This window comes from Seriola dumerili, unplaced genomic scaffold (assembly GCF_002260705.1).
Source record: "Seriola dumerili isolate Sdu_G_001 unplaced genomic scaffold, Sdu_1.0 BDQW01000091.1, whole genome shotgun sequence".
NCBI classification, from domain to species: Eukaryota; Metazoa; Chordata; class Actinopteri; order Carangiformes; family Carangidae; genus Seriola; species Seriola dumerili.
The window spans coordinates 2,733,717-2,758,591 of record NW_019174346.1 but is presented as its reverse complement, the minus strand read 5'-3'; the positions used below and the strand labels follow the sequence as shown (position 1 = coordinate 2,758,591).

Genomic DNA, 24,875 nt, shown 5'->3' with positions numbered 1-24,875 from the left:
AGAGCTCAGTCCAGTGAAAGCTGACCATGGTCTAATTGTGTGTGAAAGAGCCGAGAGCCTCGCTTGGCCCAGGTTTCTCAGCTCCTCTGGAGTCTTTTGTCAAGTAGAATTCAATTATCTTTTCTTCAGCACAACACAGCAGCCGCTTTGAAGAGGAACTTCACGAGAGCACAGGATCCACACACTGTGTCGACGGGCCTCCGTAAACAAACACCGTTATCCCTCACATTTTCTGAGGGTGCGCTGCGGACAACATCAATTACTGCAACCAAATCCCTGTCATTATCAACCGCCTTACATGTCCAACGTTAATACGAGTTCTGCCATCAGGAGGACGTGTAGCTGCTTTTATTTATCTGTTTATCTGTTTATCATAACAACATCCTGCTGATGATACACAGTATTTTCAGTGACGAGGAAAAATGATAAGATAAAGTGTGCGATTCAACCACCAGGAAACAAACATGGATGTCAAGGACCACAAACTCCCAACAGCAGCGATGTGTCGTTCTCTAACCCTAGGAGGCGACAGTATTTGTTCCATACGTGTCTAACCATCATTATCTGAGGTACATCCCCTCATGTATCTCCACCCTTCCTCTGCCTTTCACACGTCTCTAATGTGTCACTTGAATTATTGCCGTAGATCTTCATTCTCTGAATTCTTACCACAAATCTTGTTCGCTGTAAAGACAGCAACTGGAGCGAACACAGATGGAAGTAATGACAAGTCATTCCAGTAAGACTGCACCGTGAATCACCATCTTAAGACCTTTTCATGTGTACGACACATTCAGATAGATATGAACTAAAAGATTAAACACACCTGTTTAAAAATTCTAGGTAGATTTTTTTTGGGGGTTGTGTGGCTGGTAGGAGAGGAGCTTGAGGGCGATGGGGGATGAATGTGTGGAAGCTGTCTATCTTCAGATAATAACTTAATATGGAACTTCAGAGCAAAAAGCACTGTATATAGTTCAGTATGAGACAGCTGCTTGGGATTCAGTTAAACAATAAGCAAATAAAGGTGTGACAGCTGCTTCACTTCCCCTGAATGAAAGGAGCCTTTCATGTTTGGCCAAATGTAAATATTACACCATGTTTACCATGAAACACGCAAGTTTTTGTGTTATTGTTATGATGAACAAAATGTTTCTACCCACAATAACATTTATTTTTTCACTTGACTGAACTTGTATAACCCGGATGACTGTGACACTTTGTTCAGCTTAATAGATTTTGTATTTAAGGTGCGTTTCCAATAGTTTTTAGAATTAAACGCTCACTTCGACAGCTATGGTGGAGTGGAAGCCAAGAGTTTATCTAAAATAATGTGTGCTTACATCGTATTAGTGTGTGTATGTCATAACAGAGCTCACAGTAACAGAAGCTCCCCTTTCATTCAGAGCTTTGGGGTGTTTCTCTGTGAGTGACTGAACAAGACAGACCACAATACAGCACTGTAATCTAAACCAAAACACAGCAACACACACACACACACACACACACACACACACTGAAGTAAAATGACATCAAAACACCAGCCAATAACCCCACCAACATCATGTTTCTGCTCTTGCACTTGAATGAAGAAAAACTTTCATTTTTCCTCATTTGTCATCCAAAACACATCCTGCTGTTCACATGGCTGAACAGATGTTGACTATGGAGCGGACTATGAATGCACACAGTCTCTCAGTTCTGGACCCAAACCCAGAGAACTTTTGTCCTCCGCCACCTGCACCGAACCAGTGCCAACCGAACACGAAGAAAAGAGACACAGGAAGAAAAGGGACGAGTGTGAAGAGAAGCATCTCTCAAGCTGCTGGTTACCGCCAGCAGCTTTGGTGATGCGCTGTTGCCCTCTAGTGGCCGCAGGTGGTTAGTTCTCTCTCTTTAGATCTCTAAACCCCGACTCAACACATGGACCACACCTATAGTTAGTTTACAGCTCTTTCCCCTGATTTTCAGCATCATATTCTTTTATTTTCATTAAACCAAGTCTCTGAAACTGTGGTTATGTGAAGATGTAAGACAAGAGTTGTTGTTCCTTACCAGATGTGCTGCGAGGACGGGCCTCAGCCAGATCTGAGATGGCTCCGGTGGTCACAGTCTTCCTCATCCGGGAGCCAGAGGCAGTGGCTCCCAGTGCAGGCTTCGTCAAGGCATCATCACTGCTGGCTCTTTTCAGCTAGAAACACGAGTGCTGTTAATACCAACACCATGGGTCTAATAAGGTTACAATAATGTTCTGAAGACATTTCATTTAACCGACATCACTCATAGAAATTTACGTTAGTAAGTGTGAGATTGGCGTGCACTTGTGACTGACCCTGCTGAGGCGCTGGTCTGAGGCGAGCAGGCTGGAGGATCTAGTGGTCTTCATTGCTGTGGAGGTGGAGGAGGAGGAGGAGGGGACCAAGGAGGCTTGCCTGGCTCGCTCCTGGAGTCCCGGCTTGGGCAGCCCCACCTTGGTGGCGCCCGCTTTCAGCATGGCTGCGTGTCAGCTAACTACACCTGAGAGAAGTCCAGAGAAGAGAGGACACCGTAAAATATCAAGCTTCTGAATCATTATCATCAGGGCTGAAGAATTCATCGAAATTGTGCATTATCCAAATCGCAGGAGCTGCAACTCTTTCGATAAAAGGTAAAATGTGTCACAACAGACCATAAATGAAGCGTTGTGGTGCTACTGAGACGCTACGGCCAACAGGTCATATTCTCCAGACGGAAAGGAAAAGGTTTGTTTGGTAAAGAACAAACAAAAATCACATCATCAACATTTTTTCAATGAAAATAAAATGCAAAAATGACCACTCCAACTGAAATCGTACCCATATATCACAATCACAATATCTGCCCCAGTTATTCTCAAGACACATGACGGCATTAATATTCCTGTGTGTTCGCTGCAGAACAGCTCCCCTGCAGATTCTTCCAACACAGATGGTCAGTTTTGTCTTGTGGAAAGTTGCTCTGTCTTTACCACAATATCCACTGTCTGCCCCAAAAGCACCAAGACGCACTACTGAAATATGAACGTGATTTTCCATCAACAAAAGAATCACTTAGAACAACAAACATGTCTCTGAGAACAACAACAACAACAACACAACTGACATGGTGTAAAAATGGTTTCTGACGTTACAAACGATCAATTTTATACAAAGCTGAAGTTTCTGTCTCCTTCCTTTGTGGGGCAGTGTAGATCTAAACATTTCCAGGACATTGTCACCACTGACAAAAGGATGTAGAAAAACAAAAACATGAAGTGGTTCAAATGTTTTACAACAACCATATTATGAATAAAACATTTAGCCATGTTTGTGACTCCAGAATTGTTCCCTTCAAATACCACAGTACCGTAAAGCTACAGGCGAAGCACAGAATAACAGGCGGCACCTTTGCTTTGTGTGAATAAGAACATTATGCTAACGCTGACTGCTGACATTTGTGGCCGTTCCAAAATATACAAGCTAAGAGCTGCTTCTGAGGGCAGCTAAGGTTAATTCAGTAGCCACACCATTGAACTACTTCCTGCTAGAGGGAGGAGACAGAACAAAATCTCTTATCTGATTTGTTCAAAGCAGCAGCACTGACCAGCACACAGCACAATCTCCACACATCTAGGAGGAGGTATGCAGCCAGCTACACTCACAGCTGCCATTCGTCTGTGAGGAGTTAAAACATGTCACAATACTGGCTTGATTTTTCCCTTCTCCAACAGGATGTGGTCACACAGTCTGTTAAAGGTGCGCATGTGATGTCCAGACGGAAATGTACTCATCTGGACAAAGAGTAGCTGCAGGAAATGGAGAGATGGTGGAGTGCACTCAACCAAGGAGAGAGTGCACTGGTAAAAAGCTCTGCAGCTCCCAGTGGAGCGGCTGATTCATTGATCGGAGCTGAGGTAACCGGATCTTCTGCTCTGACAGACACAGGGAAACCCTCTCGTCTCTGCAAGCATGTACGCAAGTTACCTCAGGACAGGGAGGACACTTTTTATCCCTCCGCTTTAATCTGTTTCTACTGATGTATTTCGGTGGAGAGGCTGAAAATGTTGCATGTGAAGCAGGACAAGTGATGCAGCAATAAAGATCTGCAGTGACCACTGGTAGGCAGTCCAACAAATAATGATATCATGGGTAAAAGGAGCAGTGGGGGCACCAGCCAACTCCAAGAATATAAACATCAGTCATTTGTCAGGATGTTCCCGACAGAGGACTCCCAGGTCGGGACATTTTACCAAGCTAGTAAGTTCGAGAATGCTTGTGGGTGCTTGAGGACTTATCTGATTAAAGCACACTGTATGCACTCTGTTTTTTTCCTGTATGAGAGCATGTGTCTCCCTGCTGCTTCCATCATATGATACTAAGACCTCCCTCGGCGAGATCCTGTGACTAACTGCCCGGCCTGGTCGTCTAACACCTCGGCTGCGAGGCTCACCTCCCTTTAGATCAGCTTTCGCGGCTACGTCACCTCACGCTGCCAAACACGCGTTTGACTCGCTTCTAAACCTGCTCTGATGTTGGTGTGGGCTAAATGAGGAAGCGAGGCAAAATTGAGGATGTCCCCCCAGAGGCGATATTATTTTCATTTTTTAAACTGAAGGGAACTCAGCACCAACCAAACATTTTTGTGGAACAAATTAAATCAGGAAACTGTGAAATGTTTGAAATGTTAACCTTTACACAAAAGCCTGTGGATCAAAGTCTAATCCACCTTCTTTGGACTTCTGCAGGACTCAGTTATGCAAATACGACCTCTCCATTTTCCTCTGCAGAGATACGATTCTCAGGAGCCAGAAGTGCGTCCCATTTACTTTACAGCGACCTAGTTTTGAAACCAAAATGTCTTTGAGAGACACGCAACATAGTTGAACTAGAATGAAGGCAGAGCGTGTGACCTGGGTATCTCTCTTCAAAAGAAACTCACCTGACAAAAATGACAAACATTTACTGACTTCAACTTCACCTCTGTTCAGATGGACAGAACAAGCATGTCGGATGACGACATCGTGCCTTAAACATTGCTGCTAAAAAAAAGCTAAAAGTGGAATTTGCTCTGAAAAATACAAAAATAGAAAAGCAAATGTAATTTGTAGTCACCACAGCCATAAGTAATGGGTTGTCATCTCCTTTAATTACATTGCCTCCAAGAACAGGAACATGAATGTCAGGCTGAACATGGGACGGAGGAGCAGCAGAGCAGTTTCTGGACTGCTGCGATGAGATAAGGAGAAAGCACGAGGATCCAATACCAACTGAAAACAGTTATCAGTTTGAGTCTGGGTGAAACAGTCACTTGCATGTCACCTGATCTGACACAACCCTGAGGGACAGGCTGATGCACTTTCATCACACAACCAAGATCAACCATGATACACGAGTCATTAGTCACTCTGCTTCGTTTTCTTTCTTCTCCTTTTGTTTTTGTCTGTTTGCTTCTGTTTGCCCACCCCCCTCCTTCCCCCCTACAGGCTGCCATTGTCTTGCCTGGTAATATAAAAGTTTAATAAACTAAAAGAATTAAATAAAACACTGGAAATAGCTCAAATCAAGATGTACACACACACCGCTCTTTTTCTACCCTTTAATTTAGCTTTAACTGATCCATTACGTTCACAATGACAGGTATGGAAAAGATCACGTCAAGAATTACAATAATTTACTTCTACGAAAAAGTGGTATTCATAGTTTTACTGAAAAAAGATCCACATTTATTTTACAGTGCAACTTACAGAAGAAACTCGTGCTCAGCAAAAAATAGGACAGAAGTTGAGACAAAACCAGTAATTACTCTACGACATAACAGTTACAGAGAAAATACCTCGTATGTACACGTTCATTAGACGAGTATGTAACTTGGCCAGTTCAGCTTGCCGCAACCTCAACTAGCCTCAGATTAGGGAGAGAAATCCAAGCCAACCAGTCCTGACCATTCTCTGACCTTAAATGCAGGTTGCTGGGGCACAGCGCAGGACGGGCCAGTGAGCACAGCCTCAAATGTTCAGTTCATGTGTTCGTGTGGGATACGGAGCTCCCTCCCATCACTAGGAACTCTGTGTATGAGAGCGAACGCGCTGTAGCTGCCATTTATACAGACATTTAAAAAAAAAAAGATCAGTGATCAGAGGGGAAACCGCAGACCTGCTGCAAAACCTGCTGCCTTCCTGTGGTGGCACCTAATTGGACAGAGTGCACTCAGGGTTTACTGCACTGCCTTACTACAATCAATTATTTTACTCTGAACAAATTCAAACATTTATCTATTTTGAATTACACCACATCTATTTCAGATTCATTACAACTAACAACAAAGCACCAAAAGCAACAACACAAGTGATTCAACTACTGAGCAGCTCGTAGTCTCCCGCCTGCAGTGACTGTTGAAGGATATAAGACAGAGTTAAATGTGTCATCACATCCTTTCTTGAACACTTTCCGGTCTTGCCCAGTGGTTGGTTGGCCATAACATAACAAACTGTGAGGATGCCTTAAGCTTAAATACAGTCAGCTCAGGTTAAATACTGTTGTAAAACCTTGTGTTAATACTAGTTCTTCAGAGCACAACAAAGTTTAGCTCAGGCCACTTTCCCTTTCACAAATATACTTTCAGTGTTTGACAGAAATGTGAGAAACCTGGCAGAAAAATCATCAGCAGATGTTCTCAGTCACTTTCTTCCTAAACCTATTATAAAATGACTCCAGTTTTTCCTCTTTCAAACTTTCCTATTCCAATACAACAGTCATCAATCACACCTTCAACCCTGAGTAAACTCCATTGTCCCCATTAAACTGGAAAACAATGACTGAAGGTAAAACAACATGATCCAGTATCATCTGAGAGTTTAAGGTAGTGAGTAATGAGCGAGAGAGGGAGAAGGCAGAATGGTGTCACACAAAAAAAAAGGAAAGCTAAAACCGTGGTGCAGTTCACTCACGTGTCGTACGGTACTGGATGCTGTCCCAGAGCCTGCCCTCCGCCTGAAGTACAAGTGACCAAAAATATTCACCCTTCGCTGAGCTCCACGGAGAGTGTGAGGGCGAAAAACGAAGGGTCAGGAGCAACGGCTGTCTGCCTCAACACAACTAGTCAGGATGAGGAAGTACTGCAGGCTGCCAACCGCTGTGCTGAGTGTGTGTGTGTGTGTGTGCGCCGGTGCCTCTTTCACTCTCTCTCATACCAAGAGGAAGGGAGAGACACAGTCTCAGCCATGGGTATGTTTTTCTCCTCTCACAGTTTTTCCAGACTTTTCCTCACTTGTGAAGAAAAGACAGCAAGAAAGGGAGAAAGGACCAGGAGGAGGAGGAGGAGGAGGAGGATTAGATCTCTAACATGTGGCATTGAGACTGCTGGGCCATGCACGGTCTGGATGAGGCTAACGGTTTTTATTATGACTGATCACACAGACTAAACCCTCATTATTGCAGGTTCCTTCAGTGGTTTACAATTCGATTTAACCTGTGACCACGTGTGTGCGGTTTGTAGACGAGACACAACCGTTGCATTGTATTCTTAAATTGAAAAACACAGCTGTATGATGCAAGCCCTTGCGCTGTTTCTGTGCTCTGCATCTGAGGACTGAAGTACATTCTGACAAATACAAATAAAAATTGATATTAACATAGTTATGAGTTCTTTATTTCCACATGACCTGTAGGCTGTTTGGGCACAAACAGCAGCTACCAACGCTGACAAAGCCCGTCTTTGTCTCAGACACACTTCTTAATATGTGGGTGGATCATCTGTGGAGGGGTTTTCAGCGTATGCGCTCCCATACTGCTCTAATTTGGGTCCAACAACGTGTGGCATGCCAAGGCCATAGAGCATGTGGGTAGAGAGCGTACTGCGCTCCGGGCTGCGATGAAACGGGCTCCAGTTTGTGGCAAGTGGTAGACGGAGGAACTTGGTCTGACCACACCCTTACACCGCCACAAAAACTGCTTTTTAAAAAAGAGAGCACTGCAAAGGGTTGAGGAATAGTTCAGAAAGCTTTTTTTAGACACTGCGCACTGATTCACACCCTGCTGCAGATACAGATTCTGAGTGTGATTTCATGGACACTGCGGGTTTTTGTCAACACTGATTCTGTGATGTTTCTGCCGGAGCCACTGGAGACCAAACACAGCACCGTCCCCGTGACTGTTCGCCACCAGCGCTCACATATATTGTACCTGTGTGGTAACTGTGGTTTAGGAGAGATCTACTGAAATCATCTGTCGTGACACACAGTTCTTGTCAACAATCTAACTTTTGTTTAATTTTGTCTCTTCCATGGAAAGAAATGGACACAAAGGCGGCTTTGTTTTCTGTTCCAGTCTACCTGGTATGAAGGCTGCAGGGCTGAATAAACACACAGGAGCAATATTTCAAAAACTTTACAGCCAATTTGTCTTTACTGTAAACCACACAAGTTAAGAATTCATATTATAATAAAGGGCAGGTGCGGTGAGCCATCCAAATATGTCAATAGTTGTCGAGACATTTCACTCAGAATTGATCAGTATGAGGCTGACGCTCGGTGAAACGTCAGGATATGAATGATATGTCACTGTGAAAACACTGTGCTGCTGTTGGCACCAGATAAAGAGTCAGGTGATCTCCAAATTCATTAGGATTCCTCCTCTGGATATCAGCTGATATCTGTCAAGAAGAAACAGAGCTGTGGCTCTAGAAGACAAGGCCATACTGCTAGCATTGCTAAAAATGATTTACCATTTCGGGGGGGGGGGGGGATTACATCTTGGGAAGGGTGAAGACAGCGTTTTACTTCCTTTCATACACATGGTGTCACCAGGAGTTTCACCAGGAGGACGTAGCACGCGTCCCGCTCCGTACAGGTGCCCAGAACAGCCTGCAGGAGTCACCAGTGCAGCAAACAGTATATCACTTCCCCAATGGTAAGATAACACAGATACACTGGGACACATGTCCAAATATAGAACATATACTCAGAGGACGAGCGAAGAACCATCTTTGCACTTCCTGTCCAGCTCTCTTACTCACAAACACCACAATGAGGGACCAGTAATTACCAGTATACTGACCATCTCCAAGCCATAAAAATAGCCAACTTATGCATGAGGACATTTCTAAGAAGCTTCCATACTGCCAAAAGTGAACACTTACAGAAAGGGTGAAGTGGGAAATAGGAAACAACAGACCCCTGGAGTATGAAACAGACCAATCATTAATAACTAATGAACATAAAGTCACGCGGCTCTGTGGAGGCTCACTAGTTGAAGTGGCTCTCGGGGGATTCCTGTCATTGTGTGATACAAGAGGCTTCTCAGATGAAACCAGCAGCAGGCCAGGCGCGCTGCACCTCCTGAGAGCCGCCTGCTTCTTGCTCTCTTCCTTTTTCCTCCCTCTGTCCACAGGAAAAAGCACTGAGTCAGACTCTCCACACAGACACAACACGGGATATGAAAGCAAATGTAACATGTGCAGTGATGATGATTCACCCGAGTGTCAGGCTAAATATATTGCTTTTTCCATGGTCTGTAATCAGAGCCTACTCTCTTTATAAATACAAATGTTGAGACAACTGCTCACAAATTTAGAATAATTGTAAAGATACAGTAGCATTACAAATTCAGTGTCAAGTTGCGTTCATGTGCAGAAAGAAATTCAGCTAATGTGGCACTGACCTAACCCTAAAAATAAACATGCAATTAAATATGGATATAAGTATAAACATCCATTACAATTCACAGAAACAAAGCCTCCTGCCTCCATTTTCAAGGATCAAGCTGTGATTTCACTGAGCATGCAGAACTACAGCAGTAAGGAGTGGATGGTTTATTTAACTTTAGTGAGGAACCTAGTTTTTCACATTATACAACATATAAAATAAAGATGAACTGGCCAAGGTACAAGCCAAGCAAAACAACAACATGTTTGTGAACAATATTAGCAGCTGCTGAAACTGTTTCCGGTATTTAAAGATGGATGGATACAAGAAACACAATTTAATTAGCTTTTATTTGAGTCTAATTTAAAACTAAAATCTTATGTAACCATGCTGACATGTACCATGAGACGCTGGCTGGATACTGATCAAAGTGTATCAAGAACACTGGAAATAAGCCTCTTACAAATGAAAGCAGAGATTATACTGTGTGTCTGTTGGTGTGATGTTGATGCTACTGACTGCTGTTACTAAATAAACATACAATACTGTAGATCCATTTCACTCTAATATAAGTCTGTTATTTCAGAGAATAATGTTGCAGTAGGAACTTGTGTAAAAGGCAAACACGTGACCTTACGTGCATATATTAATGGATTAATTGTGCTTCACCACGCTGGCAGCTCTGAAGCATCTGTACAGCACCTGGATCTAAGGAAGCGCCGTGTGCAAACTCATTATCTCGGGTAAAGTGAAACAGGAAGAGCATGGGATTAGTCTGTGCCTCATGCTGTGAGACGGTCTCTGTTCTCCCTCTGGGTTCCCCCTTTAGTCTGGACGGATCTGAAACCAGTACACAAGAAAAACACAAACCTCCTTCCCCGACGCTGCATCAGGAAAGTTGCTGCCTAGTTTCACCCAAAAACAATGCTGCAAACGTGTGAAATTTTCTGCCGTCAGTAGCAATTTGTGAGAGTTGTGAGCAAAGCCGAGACGCCAAACACACTCGAATGCCTACAGCTGTACAAATATTAGCAGACTTTAAACGGTTCAAACTGCACTGTGGGAATGGAGAACCTGAACCTGCAGCTAAGATTCAGCAGCTCTGTAAGTGGTATGTACTGTATATGCTTCTATGTATTGTGTTTGAGGCTATTGACTACCATGCTAACACAGAGACAATGACTTGAAATATCGCTAGAAAGAGTAAAACAAGAACCGTAACATCCCCTCGAGTATGATATTATAATTTCTCAACCAAAACACAGAGAAACTACTTCTCAGCAACTGAATATGAAACAGCCTGAAGACGAGAGCTGCTGCTTAAATCAGCATCTTCTAGTTCAAGAGGAGATGAGAGGAAAGCAGTGCTGCTGAGGAAAGTGCTGAGTTGATAATTTCCTTTGATCTGGACACAGATCAATAGGTAGCATGGCTGGCCTTTGGGCCCGTACAGCAGGGGGTTCCCAAACTGTCAAAATAATATGCGTTTGCTTTGGACCCCTGGCTCATTAATAGTGACGCATCATGTGCGAGAGGAGGAAGTTCAATTCCCCATTTTTTATGTCTGAAAAATATCAACACTTTGAGACTACCCACAACTTTGGTCGAACTTTAAAGACTGTTTACTCCCAGATTACCAACTTCTCTGGTTTTCTAAAACCATTAACTACAGTTATGAAAAATAAATGGTGTATATTTCACATTAACAGTCCTCTCTCAAGACAAGTGCGCCCGTTAACTGTTCTGCTGTTGATGATAAATGCTACATGTGGCATTTATTAACTTAATGGACACTAATAAAGTTAATTCCTTCAAAGAAATCTGGATATAAGCGTCTACATCCTGATGTGTTTGGCCTCGTCCCAACGAGGAATTACCGATGTATTGAACTGTGCCACCTCACAGCAGTCACAGCCGTCCATTATCTCCCAAAAAACCTGCAACAGTGCTGCTACTGCTGCTGCTGCATACAGTAGTAGGAGCTGAGACAGATACAGTCTTCATGCATATTTCATCCGCTTCACCCTGCGTTTCATCTTTCTCAGAGCCGAGCTCCCTCGAGGCCGAACTTCCTGCTCTGATGGTGTCAAAGTTCTTGTCTAATAAACAGTCAGTCAGGGCCACGTTGCAGAAAACTTCAGCTGCTTTCCTGTCTGCCCGCCTGGCTGCATGTACAGTGAGTGGGCGGATTCCATAGAAACGCTAGCATAGCATCCATGAGAACTGTGAGGGAATAAAAAGACAACCACTAAACAGAGCTCAGTGTTTTTCCACAATGGAACATCATGGTACGAGTGCCACTGAGTACAATCACTGTCCAACCCAGAAAGCAGCGTTCCCTCCCCGGTGTCCTTTGACTTCACAACAGCACACAGGCCTGTGGCATGAGAGCTATTTGATGTGCACTGTGGGTGTGTTCAATTTAACTTGGGTCAAGGGAGACCGAAAGACATTTCAATGGGTGAGACATCTTTCAGCTATCAAGCAAACAATTTACCGACACTCCCCACACACACAGGCACACGCGCGTGCGCGCACACACACACACACGTGAACGTCACAGATGTAAACCTGCTCGTCCTGTTCACCTGGATGGGATAAACCAATAATATCACATCATCTGTCTTATCCTCGACGTGCACATCACACTTGTACCAAGATACTGTTCGTGCTCTCGGGCTTCATACAGTACATACGTAAAGACCATATCTCTACTTTTCTTCAGAAGTGGCCCAGATGACCCATTTACAGAAAGAGCAGCATTCCTCGAAGCCAGTGAGTTAGACTGTGATGCTTGTCAAGTATGCAGTCTGTTTCCTGGACGATGCTGAATTAAAAACAGAGCCACGGGGAAAAAAGACGCTTGGAGCTGCCTTCCTTCGCAGCTACCATTTACACCTCTCAGACAGAAATGCATTGCTCTGCCAGTGCAATCCATTTTTCTCCACTGGCCTTTTGGTAGATGACACATGGGGGGGGGGGTAAAATAGAGACGGCAGCCTGGCAAAGATGTGGAAGCAGGGAGCCATCCGTGCCTTTGCACAGCAGAGGCACTGAGTTAAAATATCACGCAGAATTAACTCCAGCCTGCTCACAGCGCGCTGAGCAGCCTCACATTCGGTCACAAATAGAGGCGCTTCTATTTATCCATCTGACTGAACGCCACACCAGCTCTCATTCCTGCTCCAATCGGTTCATCACCCCTTATCTCCTCAATTAAAGCCTCCGCCACTGCAGTAAAGGACGTGCCACTCCAACTGCATGCAGACCAGACCTCGCCTCCTGAGGATAGATAACAACTCTTTCTTCTGAGATCACACTGAGTGCTTTCCCCGAATGTGTGTGTGTGTGAGAGTGGGGAGGAGATCCGACCGACCACAGCAGGCAGAGAAATGTGTTTCTGACCATGTTAGTGTGAGTTAGAGTGAGTGGAGAGTGAGAGCTGCTGTAAAGACTGAATAAATGGTTGCATGGAGACAACCAAGAGTGCTCCATCAAACAGACCTCAGACCACAAAACTCAAGTCATGCTACGTATATGAATGAAGTGCCTTGGCTGTTTTAACACCATGTCACTCTGCTGTGCTGAGACCCAGTGAACAGACCTGCAGCTCAGGACTCATGAACCGTACAGTCAGACCCCTCCCTGGTAAAACATCTAGCACCAATCAGGCTAAAGGCGCATTTACATGTAATCTGTTCACCACTGACTTTGAATCCATGCACAACATCTCGGGTCTCATTTATATGTATTTTCAAATACCACAGCTCATTTCGAGAAGACAACTCGCATCTTACGCAACACATTGCATCAAACCTTTAATTCCTAATAGCTTTACCTGATAATGTATGCTGGGAAATTGTTGCTCAGTTAATCCCTTCATAAAGCTGCACAGTGTTTGCACTTTGTGCACTTGTTGACCTGCACAGCTTCCCAAACTGCTCTGACAGCCAACAGGAAATTCTCTATCTGGTCTTGAATTTATTTAGAGATACAGCCATTTCCACCTCAAACCACATTTTGTATCAACAAAGATTTACTGCTCAAGATAAAATTTGATCATAAATGAAGCCGTTTGCATTGCGAATATCTACGACATGTATAATGTTGTTGCCCCTCTAACAGAATTAAAAACACAGAACCGTCACTCCACATTGACTGACAGGTCATCACAGGCTAACACTACACAGCAAGTAATGGACTCCATGACCTCAGCATCTCCAGGATCAGCTGCACCATCGGGTTCAGGAGGACGGCCGAGAGGTTCAACCCGGTACGGCTTGTGACCGCTTTGATCCTCCAGCTCATTATTGTGGGGAGTGGGTTGGTGCTCTGGTAAAGATTGGCATCCCACCTATATGACTGAGGCCAAAGTTTCATGCTACATGGTGAGAGTCATTTTCAGTCTCTGTCTCAATATAAAATCCCTGACTCCTGAGTCCTGACGTTATCATGAGCGGCCCAGTCTGAGTCCTGATGTTTTTATTATATTATTTTTTTTGGCCCCATACATTAGAGAGAGGTGTGTCCACACATTAGGACATGAGAATGATTGTATAGTAGAGTTACATTGAGTCTACAGGTGATTGTTATGGTGGTATCTCCTTCCATAGAGCATAAGTAGGAAGTGAATTCAGCCTCTGAGCATCTGAAGTGAGCAGTGAGCATGTGACGCACAGTGGAGCAATACATCACTGCAGCATCTGCCTTTCATCCTTCTTACAGAGCTGGACAAGGTCACTACAAATATCATCACCCCGCCCCCACCCTGACTCATTTCATATGTCATGTTACAGCATGCGGATGAAGAACTCCAGCGCCTTTTCTACTCAGCATCCCCAAGTGTGTTGTTAACAAAAGTGAAACCGGGACACCATCACAGCCCGGCCATATTCCTGAGAGTGTGGGACACACCGAGAGGAGACTTTGCATTTAAATTCTTCCCACTGAGCACAGCAGACAAGGAGATCACCGCTGAACAACGGTGCTCCCCACATAACCCCTTACTATAAATAGCAAGCCAGTGACAGGAACTGCCCGGATAATGAGTTGAACAGAGGATGAGAGCCTCTACACGAAAGACAAGGGAGATTCGGTGTTCCAGGTTCTACGAGGACATACACAGTGTTAGCCCAGGTGGGAGCGTTTGTGTTCGCCTCCATCAATGACAAACACAGAGGCCATGTGATCAATTATAAACTCAAACAGACAGATTGCTCATTTGGCAATCCTATTAGCTGCTGACAGATGTCTTCATGTAATAATCCTGCCTGCAAACACATCATAAACACCCCTTCACACCACCACCCAGCAGTAACTGTGGAAGTGGATCACCCACTTGACTCCGTGCTACAGCCTGAATGACGATCAACATCACACCGAGACAACACAAGCCTCCCTCGGTGCTACCTAGCATGGCCTGTCCCAAACACAGCCAAGAGGCCGAACGACAGATTCCCAAATATTTCCCCTTCTTGAATGGTTAACCATGAAAAAAAACAAAAAAAACAAAGGCTGTAATTACCTACAAACAACATGCACATTGACTGCATCATAAATGACTGGTGCACTTCTCGTATTTGAACTCTATTTCCTTGTGGCATAATCAAAAGGAACAGAGGAAACTGAAAGCTGTCATTTGTTGCCCGTTTGGTTTCTCCCAAAGGACCCATGCATGTACCACTGCAAGGGCCGGCCTCCTCCATAAACACAAGACTACAACGTAAGCACTGCAATTAGGATGTTTTACAACTTTACTTTCCCTTTTGTCATTATTGAGACGTCCAATTACGCCGCACAGCAAGCCATGACCGAAATAGCAATGGTTTATTATTCAAGTGTTTCTGAAACACTTAGGTAATGTAGTTTACAAGTAAATGTTACGTGGCAAGAATACAATTACACACAGTAGCTTAGTCAGGCTAGTTTGCCATAATGAAGCATTTAAGGGCCCATTTAAGACATAAAGAACAAACTTTCACAGATAACTTTACTAAACACAATAAAGCCTTGTTTGACTGCTTCACATGGCACTGACCTAATGAGGAACAAATGGCTGGCTGATCATGTGAAGAGAAACCGCTTGCAGCGCACTGAGGTGGTTCCCAGAAAAAACACACGCAGTGCACTGAAAAGGTTCCACGTTTTACATTTTGCGGCGGCTGGCAGCAACATGTTAAAAATGTGGATCTCAAGCCAGAGGCAGCTGCTGAACGGTGGTGAGCAACCGTACACGAAGATGTCACGATAAAATCAAATATGTGTGTTTCTAAAACGGAGTTGATCACAGGGCTGTAGCTTGACGACACGGAGGTCAGTAAGATCATCTGCTGTATCACTGTGGGACTTTGTTTTGGTAACCTAGGGGGAGGTTACAGTTTACAGGTAAAAACATATACATCGTGGATATTGTATAAGCTTATTCCAATATGTTTAAATGTTTAGTCCAAGTTCTAGGCCATCAAAATACTGAATAAATGCAGGCCAGACATTTATAACTGGCAGTGTGCAGAGGGTTTAGAAACTGCATTTAAACCTTCGTGTTGGGAGGAAATATTTGTAGAAAGTTTAACAAAATATTTAACATCATAAAATCCAGATAATTCTTTAAATACTGTATGGAGCCTCCTTTTTGGTTTCTAGTTCAAGGTTTTTACGGGTGGTGGGGGCTGCACTGAGGAGACTCCTGGCCTCAGTGTTTCTAAAATCCTGGTCACAGCTTTGATTTGAGTTTGAGCTGCAGTATTTTCACTGACCTGCAAAGAAAACTTCACGTCACACACTGGAGACAATTAATAGAGTTGTCAGGCAAGACACAAACAGACACCCTCCACTATCACATGTTTACCTTTAACCATGGAGGACAAGGAACTGAGCCAATAAAATGGATGTACAGGAGGCAGATGGGGAGTTATTGATCGAGCACAGATCCTGTTGAACCCACGACTGTGCCTGGTGCAGCGTTAGAACACATGTTAACTGAAAAGGATCTTGTGAACGTCGATGTTATTTCCACTTTCTGTTACCGACCATTACAGTCCTACAGCCAAACAGTCCATTAGCGTGAAAACATGTCCTCCAGCTAATTTTGTGACAGACGTCGTGGTCTGAGGAAAGACTCATCTGCTTCAGACTGACTTACATTAAAGGCGCAGAGTCGTCCACTGTGACCTGATGCCGTTAACAAGCACGCTGTCATCAAAGTCTGTTTGGCTTTGCCGTCAATTGGCCAAACCAGCTGACCTGAGCGACACCTCTCTGATACCTTCTCTCATTTCCACCGACAAACACAGAAGCGTCAAAAGCAAAGTTTACACGTTTTGACCCGGAGAATTGGTGAAAATCAGAATAAACGCTGTAGACTGTCAAAATAAAGGAGTATTAACCTTTAGCTTCAGCTCACCTGCTCAGTGTCGCTGCGGTGCTGCTGTTGTTTGATCTTGATCTTGATGCTGCTGCTGCTGCTGCTGCTGCTGCCGCTGCCGCTGCCGCCACACGCACGCGAGTCATTAAAGTGTCACCACCGGCCCGTGCTGGAGCCGGTAGGTGGAGCGCGCGAAGCGACTTTGGCGCAGTGCTCCAGTGGATTTCTGGGAAATGTAGTCTTTTCTTATTAAGGGACGACGGAAAGTAAGATTAAAAAACTTTATCGTAGTGTAAGTTTCCCAGAGAACTTGAATGCAGCTTTGGAGACAGATGTGTTTGATGGTGTTGTATGGCATTGCATGGGTTTTAGTAATATTTCGCTCTTCCCTTTTAGTTAAATAAGAGGAAATCAACATTTCTCTTACATATTTGCAACAAAAATATTATAGGATTTTAAATATTATATTAAAACCATAATATTATTCATAATATTTAGTGGAGCCCTATTGATTGTTGCCTGTGAGAGAGGAGGTAAATGTTTTTGTTTTGTTTTTTTAAACAAAAAAGACGTTCAGTATAATGCAGTACAATTCAACAACACACAGACTAAAGCCTCAAAAATGACCATGAAGTTTCAAGAAAAACATTGTATAACCTGCAGGAGGACAGGATCACTGCAGGGCTGCTGCTCGAGTCACATTGGCAGGTTGACTTTGTGTCGAATGTGCTGACCAGAATTTGAATAAACCTTATTATGAGAGGATAAAGGCGATTTAAAACAAGGTTTGAACAATACGCGTTTTTACCTGTTTCTCTTCACTCGTGTCATTATATAAATATATACTCTTTATCTGTGTTTTCATTGTTTCCGCTCTCAGATATTAGAAATGTGACGAATCTGCCACAGCTTGTCGTTGACTACATTTACCTAAACGACTGTCATTGAGAAACATGGCCGCCTCCACGGGTGCTGCAAATGTTGCTGCCTCCGACTTACAAGGTCCAGCTTCGGCTGGGCCGAGTCCGGACAGCCCGACGGTCCAGTACAGTATGATCCTGGACCACCTTATCGGGGACAAGAGGCCCGTAAAGGACCTGAACCCGGCCGTTATGGGGGGGCTGCCGGTGCCTGCGAAAAGCGACGAGCAGAAGATGATCGAGAGGGGAATGGAGAGCTGCGCCTTCAAGTCTGTTCTGGCCTGTGTGGGAGGTGAGACACCACACTGATATTAAACATGAGGATTTACCGCACACATTCCTGCTGTAGGCTACATATGGAGGGGGATTTGAAGGTGACACTGAGATTTGAGCTTGAGTCTTCCATAACGGAGAGCTGAAATAATTAGTTGATTGATAAAAAATGTATTTTGATGATCGATCAAAGTCATTTTTTAAGTAAAAATGCCAAATATTCTGTATCACCATACAGCCTCGCATGTGCTGTTTGTCTTATGTGACAGTAAACTGATCTTCAGGGAGTGTAATCAGTGATGGACATTTTTCTTTTACATGTTATAGATCAACTGATTGATGGATCCTTGCAGCCCTGCCATAATGCTGCCTTACACACACATGAGCAGTCACCTCAAGAGCAGCATGCATCTGTTCTTCCTCAAGGCTGTAGATATTTTTCCTGCTTTGTTGCTTAGACACTGATGTCGGTGTTTCTGTTTTTCCTGCAGGCTTCGTTCTCGGAGGAGCCTTCGGTGTCTTCACAGCTGGCATCGATACCAATGTTGGCTTCGACCCCAAAGACCCCCTGAGAACTCCAACAGCACGAGAGGTCCTCAAAGACATGGGCCAGAGGGGGATGTCCTACGCCAAGAACTTTGCCATCGTGGGCGCCATGTTCTCCTGCACAGAGTGCATCATAGAATCAGTAGGTCACATCCCTTCTTTTCTTTATGTGCGGTATATATACAACCACACTGTTCCATAAACATGACATAAATGAGTAAAGAACTTTTCATAATGTCCCTTGTTCTCTGTAGCAAAACAGCAAATGTACAAAATAATGTAAACACTTTGTGGACAGGGATTTAAACCCTGAAGTATCTAACTTACAGTTACAGGCCCTGCTATGAGAGTGGCTCACATTAGGTGTGATGGGAGTTACATGACATTTGTGGACAAATTACATGAGTATTGGTGTAACAAAAAATAACAAACACAACAAAACAGCTGGAATATTTAATTTGTCAGTGGGAGCAATATAGAAAACATGACAAACACATGCGGCAAACACATCTACACATGGAAGAGTATTTCCAAGTTGAAACAAGGCTGATAAATGAAACTCATGTGGACCACCTGTGCAGCAGCGTCTGTAATTACTCACTGATCTTTCATTAATTGTTTGAATAGTTGTCGTGTGTCCAGACTGAGTGGAGAGCAGTTTTGTATTTGATTTTGTTGTACAGGTGCACAGGGTCTGTGCAGCCTTCATGCATTCTATTGCTTTAACAGACCTCTGATAGCATCTGGACAGAAGTTATATTATATAATTATATAAAGCACTCAAATACAAATCCCCATATTCTCATTGTAATTACATTCAATATCCCATATTGAATAACAGATGTTTTAGGAACCTCTGTGGTCTGATAGCTCCCTCTGCTGTAAAACTGTATACTGTACGGCAGCATGCTCATGGCCAATTCTAATTGGAAACTGTCTCTGTTTCCTGTTTTTGTTTTTTTCATCTCTTTTTTTTTTATTTGGCCTCCACATACCTCACACACAAATACACAACAACTGTCTTTATGTGTGTGTTTTTCATTTGCAGCACCGAGGCGTATCTGACTGGAAGAACGCAGTGTACAGCGGCTGTGTAACTGGAGGAGCAATTGGATTTCGTGGTATGTAACCCGGTACATTTACTCAGATTTTTCAAATTTAAAGTACTTTATTCCTGATGAATTCTTTTTCTGTTGTGCAGCTGGTCTGAAGGCGGGGGTCCTGGGGTGTGGAGGCTTTGCTGCATTCTCCGCTGCCATTGAATATTATTTGCGGTGAGCCACGAGAGAGTGGCTCTGTGGACAAGAATGTAATCGATGCACATCTGGAAGAGCCGTGAAGACTCACGCTGTGAGAAATCTGACTTTGTGAATATTTACCTGCACATGGAGGATTGCTGCAAAAGCAGAACAGATGTATTTGGAGGAAGTGACAGGTTCCTGTTCGTGAACTGAAACAGACCTGTCTGTATTTTCTTCCTTTGTCTCATTACTTTTGTGTTGTGGACAGTTTGAGCAAAGCAAACCAACTTCATGTGGAGACTGAAGAAACTCAGCAGAGTGAGTCCTCTTCTGTGTAATGATGAGATGAGAATCACTGTCGCTCTGAGTCAGGACCACCTCACATCAGACTCAGATTAACACTGTTCTTGTTGTAGAACATTGGTATGATGTGTCAGTAACTAATCCACATCAGGATTATTTATATTAAAGATGTTTTTTTTGTTAACTTGAACATTCAGAACCTTTTTCTTGATGAAGTTTACATGTGTCCATGACCACAACATTGTTTATCGCTTATTAATTACAGTATTGATTCCAGGGCTGCACGATACGCAAAAACAAATCATTTATATTTTGGCAGATTGTGCAATTTTAGTTGGAACATTTTACCTTTATCAAAGGTTTTTTCTTGCAGCTCCTGCGATTTGGATGTTGCACTTGGCCATACTGCAATTTTGGTTATATTTTGATTAATTGTGCAGTCCTGATTGATTCTAGTTTGAATCTAAGTATAATGAATATAATTTTTCTTTATTCTAGTCAGAAATGATTTTTCTTTTGTCATTCACGTTTCACACAAAGTTTACAGAGTAAAAGTGTCATGTGTCTCCACCAGCAGAGGCTGCTGTCCACACATTTGAGGATGTTGTCATGAATTATATGTTCAACCCAAACAAAATCACACATGTAGTTCCACGTCACTGGCCATTTCAATTTTAAAGTAGTATGTTGCTTTTCGGCAGGACGACTAGGTTTGAATATTAATTATAACAGTTATTATAATTGGTATAAACTAAGCAAACAACACAAATATTGATATCGGAAATACTGAAAAAAATGAATTGATTGATCGATAAATTGCACTGGCCTGTTTTAAAGTATCGAGTTTGTGACACAAGCTTCCTGTTGGTCATATAGTCAGTGAAGAGTTTGCTGGGGACTGATGTGGTCTGTGTGAGGGGAGGTTTGGTGCTGATTATAAAATCGTCTGTTAAAAAAAAAAGAATAAATGTGTAATCACTATGTGTTACCACTAGAGGTCCTCCCACTTCCACATTACAGCCAGACCAATCTGAAGTTGAGTCTTTAATTCTAAATAAAAAATGGCAACTTCAGTAATAAACATTTCTTAAAATGAAAACCTCTCCATCAGTGTCAGTCAAAACTGAACATTTTGTCTTTGTAAAGCTGGAAGTTACAGGTGAGAGAGCTGTTGAGTTGGATTGCTCAGGTGTACCTTACTAAGTGTAGATTTAGCTGTTTGATGAAAAAAGTCATTTTAAAATGTAGATATTTACCTGTTGTGGAAAAGGTGCAACTCAAAAACAACTAAACAACAATACTGCATCTATGTGGTGTTCAGGAGCAGCGTCAGGGATACAAGCAGGAACACCAACAGGAGGAGAGGATGCTAAATGTTAAAATGACATGCACATAATATGAGAGGTTTGGGGAAAGAAAATAAATCTAGGTTTAAAATATATATTTCAAATGTACAATTACAAATTTGTCACCACATTTTAAAAGATTTCCTCAATCGCACTAAAAATATTGGTTGGAAAATTAATAACTTAATGTAAAGTTGATCATAAGTTGACAATAATAATTTTAATACATATTAGTTCATTGTTGTCAACAAATTTAGTTAAATAATTTAGACCTGCTGTGATTGGCATCACTGAAGTGTCCCGTAGCTCCACCTGCTGCTGTCAGATGGTGGTGATGTGGTTAATGTGAATGTGAATTCATGTGGAATCCACTGTGTTATGAAGTTTTTTATGTTGTGCAGGTAATGAACTCAGTCTGAAGTCCTTTTGAAACAACCCACCTCATTATCCAGCCATGAAGCAGATCTCACACTCATCTGACAAATGAATACTTCTGGCAAAATGCTTCAAACCCGATTGTCAGGTTCCCTACGAGAGCCTCAGTCACGGCCTGGAGATACCTTCGATCCAAAGTGTGGACCTCATTGAAACAGTGACGTGATGTTTCCAGGATTAAAACGTGTTGCTGTGGTCGGTGGAAGCTACAAATACACAGATTTCAGCAGGTCTGTGCTTCTGTCTTGAGTACTTCAACATATCAGAGTTAACTGCCCTCCAGCATAGCAAATTCATAGTCATGAGTTACACTTTCATTAGAGGTAACTTTCAGCTATTTGCACCACAGGGTGCAATATGAAAAGAGCTGGAACTTTAAATATGCACTTTATTCTTTCATGGCTGAAAAAACTATCCTACATACTGAAGTTTTTGAAGATTTAGTGAACGCTTGAAGTTATTAATAAAAATAAATTAAAGGCAGTCACAAGTTCGCTTCTCCAAGACTGAAAATGATCCGCTGTAAGTGCAGAAAACCGCACTACAGTCCGGGGGGGGGGGCTGGTTATTAATGTCACATGTACCATTCAGGATAATCAGCTCAGACATCTTATAAAATGCTGATATCAAATGTGATGATGAAGCATTTCTGTGACTTTTAGTTTTATGTTATTAATCCACTGTTTCCAAGGAGACATCACATGGAAGTGCAGACAGACACAGTCGGAGTGTTTTGGCAACTTTTATTTTACTAAAAAAAAGGGGGAAAAAGTTCACATTAACATTTAGCCTCAATATTACAGTATATTGAAATTCTTCTCAAAAGAAGTAAAATACAACATTTTTTATTTTATTTTAATCTTATATTAAAAATATCAAATAGTACTCATCTAGCAGTGCTTACAGTATTTTAAGATATGTCGCAGGCTTGATAGCAGAAAGGTTGTTGGCTTTGTACAGAGCAGAGATGGGCGTTTGCCAGCCGTAGCCAGGGCCTCGCAGAGACAACCTACCTTTGTGTTACCCGGCCTGGTTTGATTGACAAGCTGAACATGCAATGAGGGCAACTACACAAATCATCCTATAGATTATACCGGTGCAGTAAGACACTTGGAACAGGCTTGCAATGCAACAACAAGAAAAAAAGCTAAATGTTCCATTCATTGTGTTTTTTTTTTTTTTATCTCAACAACCCTCATGTCACAGAGTGGCCTGTCTCCTCTACGAAGTGATCTGAAATTAATTGGCAGATTTTCTGGTGATCTTTTCAGTTACAGCTTACCAACCATGGACATGGTGAATGAGAAAATCAGACTAAAAATAACATCACTACCTGAATAAACTTCAAAAAACAGACTCCTTGGAGCATTTCTCTAGTTGCACAGAACTGTACAGGCACACATATTATATATATTTAAAATAAATAGGGCTAATTTGACCGAGACTCACCGGGGAGGGCAGATCTCTCTCGCTTGTCAGTACAGAGAGACGCTTCGCCAGCCATCTATCACGATGGCTTCCCAGCCACTTCTAAACCTCACAAGTTCTCATAGTCCCTTAAACACGCACATACAGTCACACGCTCACTCAAGTACATCCACATCGTCACTCATACACCCCAGCCTCCTCCACCACATGCACAAAGCCAGAAAGACAGAAGACGGAAACAAAAACAGCCGTTGAACAGAATTATAAAACATGTAAATGCCATTTTTCTGGAATGCCTCTGATCAGGAAAAAAAAAGCTGGAGGTTTTTTCTGAGATCATTAAACCAGTGTCTGGAAAGGGCTCACGAGATGACACCAGCACACACGCTTTGGGCATGATCCCGTGCCGCCGCGCCGGACTGTGGCGTGCGGACCCCTCAACCTTTCCCACTGTGCTCCCAGAATGCCTTGTCGTCTTGTTGGTTGGAGGCGGAGAGCGGCTCTGCTCTCCTCACATTACAAACAGGACATGATGCATGACTACTTAGACGACCAGGAAATCTCCTTCACCACCTCCCTTCATGTTTGGCTCCATCTCTTTTCAGGGCAAGGGGGGGGGGGTGGTTGAAGTGGTTGGTTTGGGTGTGTGGAGAGGAGAGGTGTGGGGGTGGGGGTGGGTGGGTGGATGGATCGGCGGGGGGCTGTACCGATGAGATGAGCTGCCTGCTGGGAGGAGAGGTGAGGCAGGAGGACCGAGTGGCAGGGACCAAGGTTTGTCTGGAGTCTCCCACTCTCTCGTCTCCAGGTGCCGCCCTGAGGGAGGTGGGTGGGGGTTAGACGTCAGTGGAAAAGTAGAGCGTGTTGCGCTTCAGTTCGGCAAAGGAGATGGGAGGATGCTGCAGGTAGTAGAGCAGCACCTGGACCTGAGAGGAGAGAAGGTCGTCTCATTACAAATACATTAAGAATGCATCGACTCATTATGACTGTCGCCGTCTACTTCTCAATCTAATACAGAGCCGGACCCTCCCCAACACCCCCTGTCTGGTGTCTGGTACATTTTGGCACTATTAAAAGTAAGCTGAATTAACTATTAGCAGTTCCTGTTTGCAGTGTACCAATGAGTGTACAGACAGCTGTCACTGTGATGCTGAAGAAAACTTAAAATGTGAAGATTGTCAGGCAAGAGAATCTTTTTGTAAGCAGATTGATGAACGTGTATCTGCACTGGTCTGTTATAATGTGTGTTATTATGTACGTATTATATCCTGAAAGTGCAAGTCACACCAAATCTAAAAACAAATCTGACTGACTTATGACTTCAAGGAAGAATAAGATTCTTGATAGAAATTGCATAAATGGAGATCTGAGGGTTTTACTTCAAGA

The 24,875-nt window shown here is 43.2% G+C and overlaps 3 protein-coding genes across 10 annotated transcripts in view; 1 reads left to right on the top strand and 2 right to left on the bottom strand.

Annotated features, from left to right (window-relative positions):
- The window catches only part of specc1 (sperm antigen with calponin homology and coiled-coil domains 1), a 69,377-nt gene extending 52,297 nt beyond the window's left edge, over nucleotides 1-17,080 (bottom strand). For 2 of the 5 annotated variants that reach the window (XM_022745829.1, XM_022745823.1), the window contains exons 1-3: nucleotides 6,944-7,093; nucleotides 2,333-2,517; nucleotides 2,056-2,191 (exon numbers count right to left, since the gene is read on the bottom strand). In XM_022745829.1, coding sequence (XP_022601550.1) covers nucleotides 2,056-2,191; nucleotides 2,333-2,494 — 298 coding nt within the window. In that variant the 5' untranslated portion in view covers nucleotides 2,495-2,517; nucleotides 6,944-7,093. Of the gene's footprint in view, nucleotides 1-2,055; nucleotides 2,192-2,332; nucleotides 2,518-4,935; nucleotides 5,000-5,108; nucleotides 5,171-6,943; nucleotides 7,094-17,039 lie in introns of those variants that run through there. The other 3 variants (XM_022745825.1, XM_022745827.1, XM_022745826.1) reach the window with 3 other exon arrangements.
- Nucleotides 17,081-17,944: 864 nt separating this feature from the next.
- On the top strand, nucleotides 17,945-20,473 carry timm22 (translocase of inner mitochondrial membrane 22). Its single transcript, XM_022745973.1, has 4 exons — nucleotides 17,945-18,212; nucleotides 18,685-18,881; nucleotides 19,788-19,860; nucleotides 19,941-20,473. Exons 1-4 carry the CDS (start codon nucleotides 17,954-17,956, stop codon nucleotides 20,015-20,017), a joined length of 606 nt encoding a protein of 201 aa, XP_022601694.1. The 5' UTR covers nucleotides 17,945-17,953; the 3' UTR covers nucleotides 20,018-20,473.
- A 3,686-nt stretch (nucleotides 20,474-24,159) lies between these two features.
- abr (active BCR-related) overlaps nucleotides 24,160-24,875 on the bottom strand; it is a 120,607-nt gene continuing 119,891 nt past the window's right edge. For 3 of the 4 annotated variants that reach the window (XM_022745762.1, XM_022745763.1, XM_022745764.1), the window contains one exon: nucleotides 24,326-24,415. In XM_022745762.1, coding sequence (XP_022601483.1) covers nucleotides 24,326-24,415 — 90 coding nt within the window. Of the gene's footprint in view, nucleotides 24,416-24,875 lie in introns of all 4 variants that reach the window. The other variant, XM_022745761.1, reaches the window with a different exon arrangement.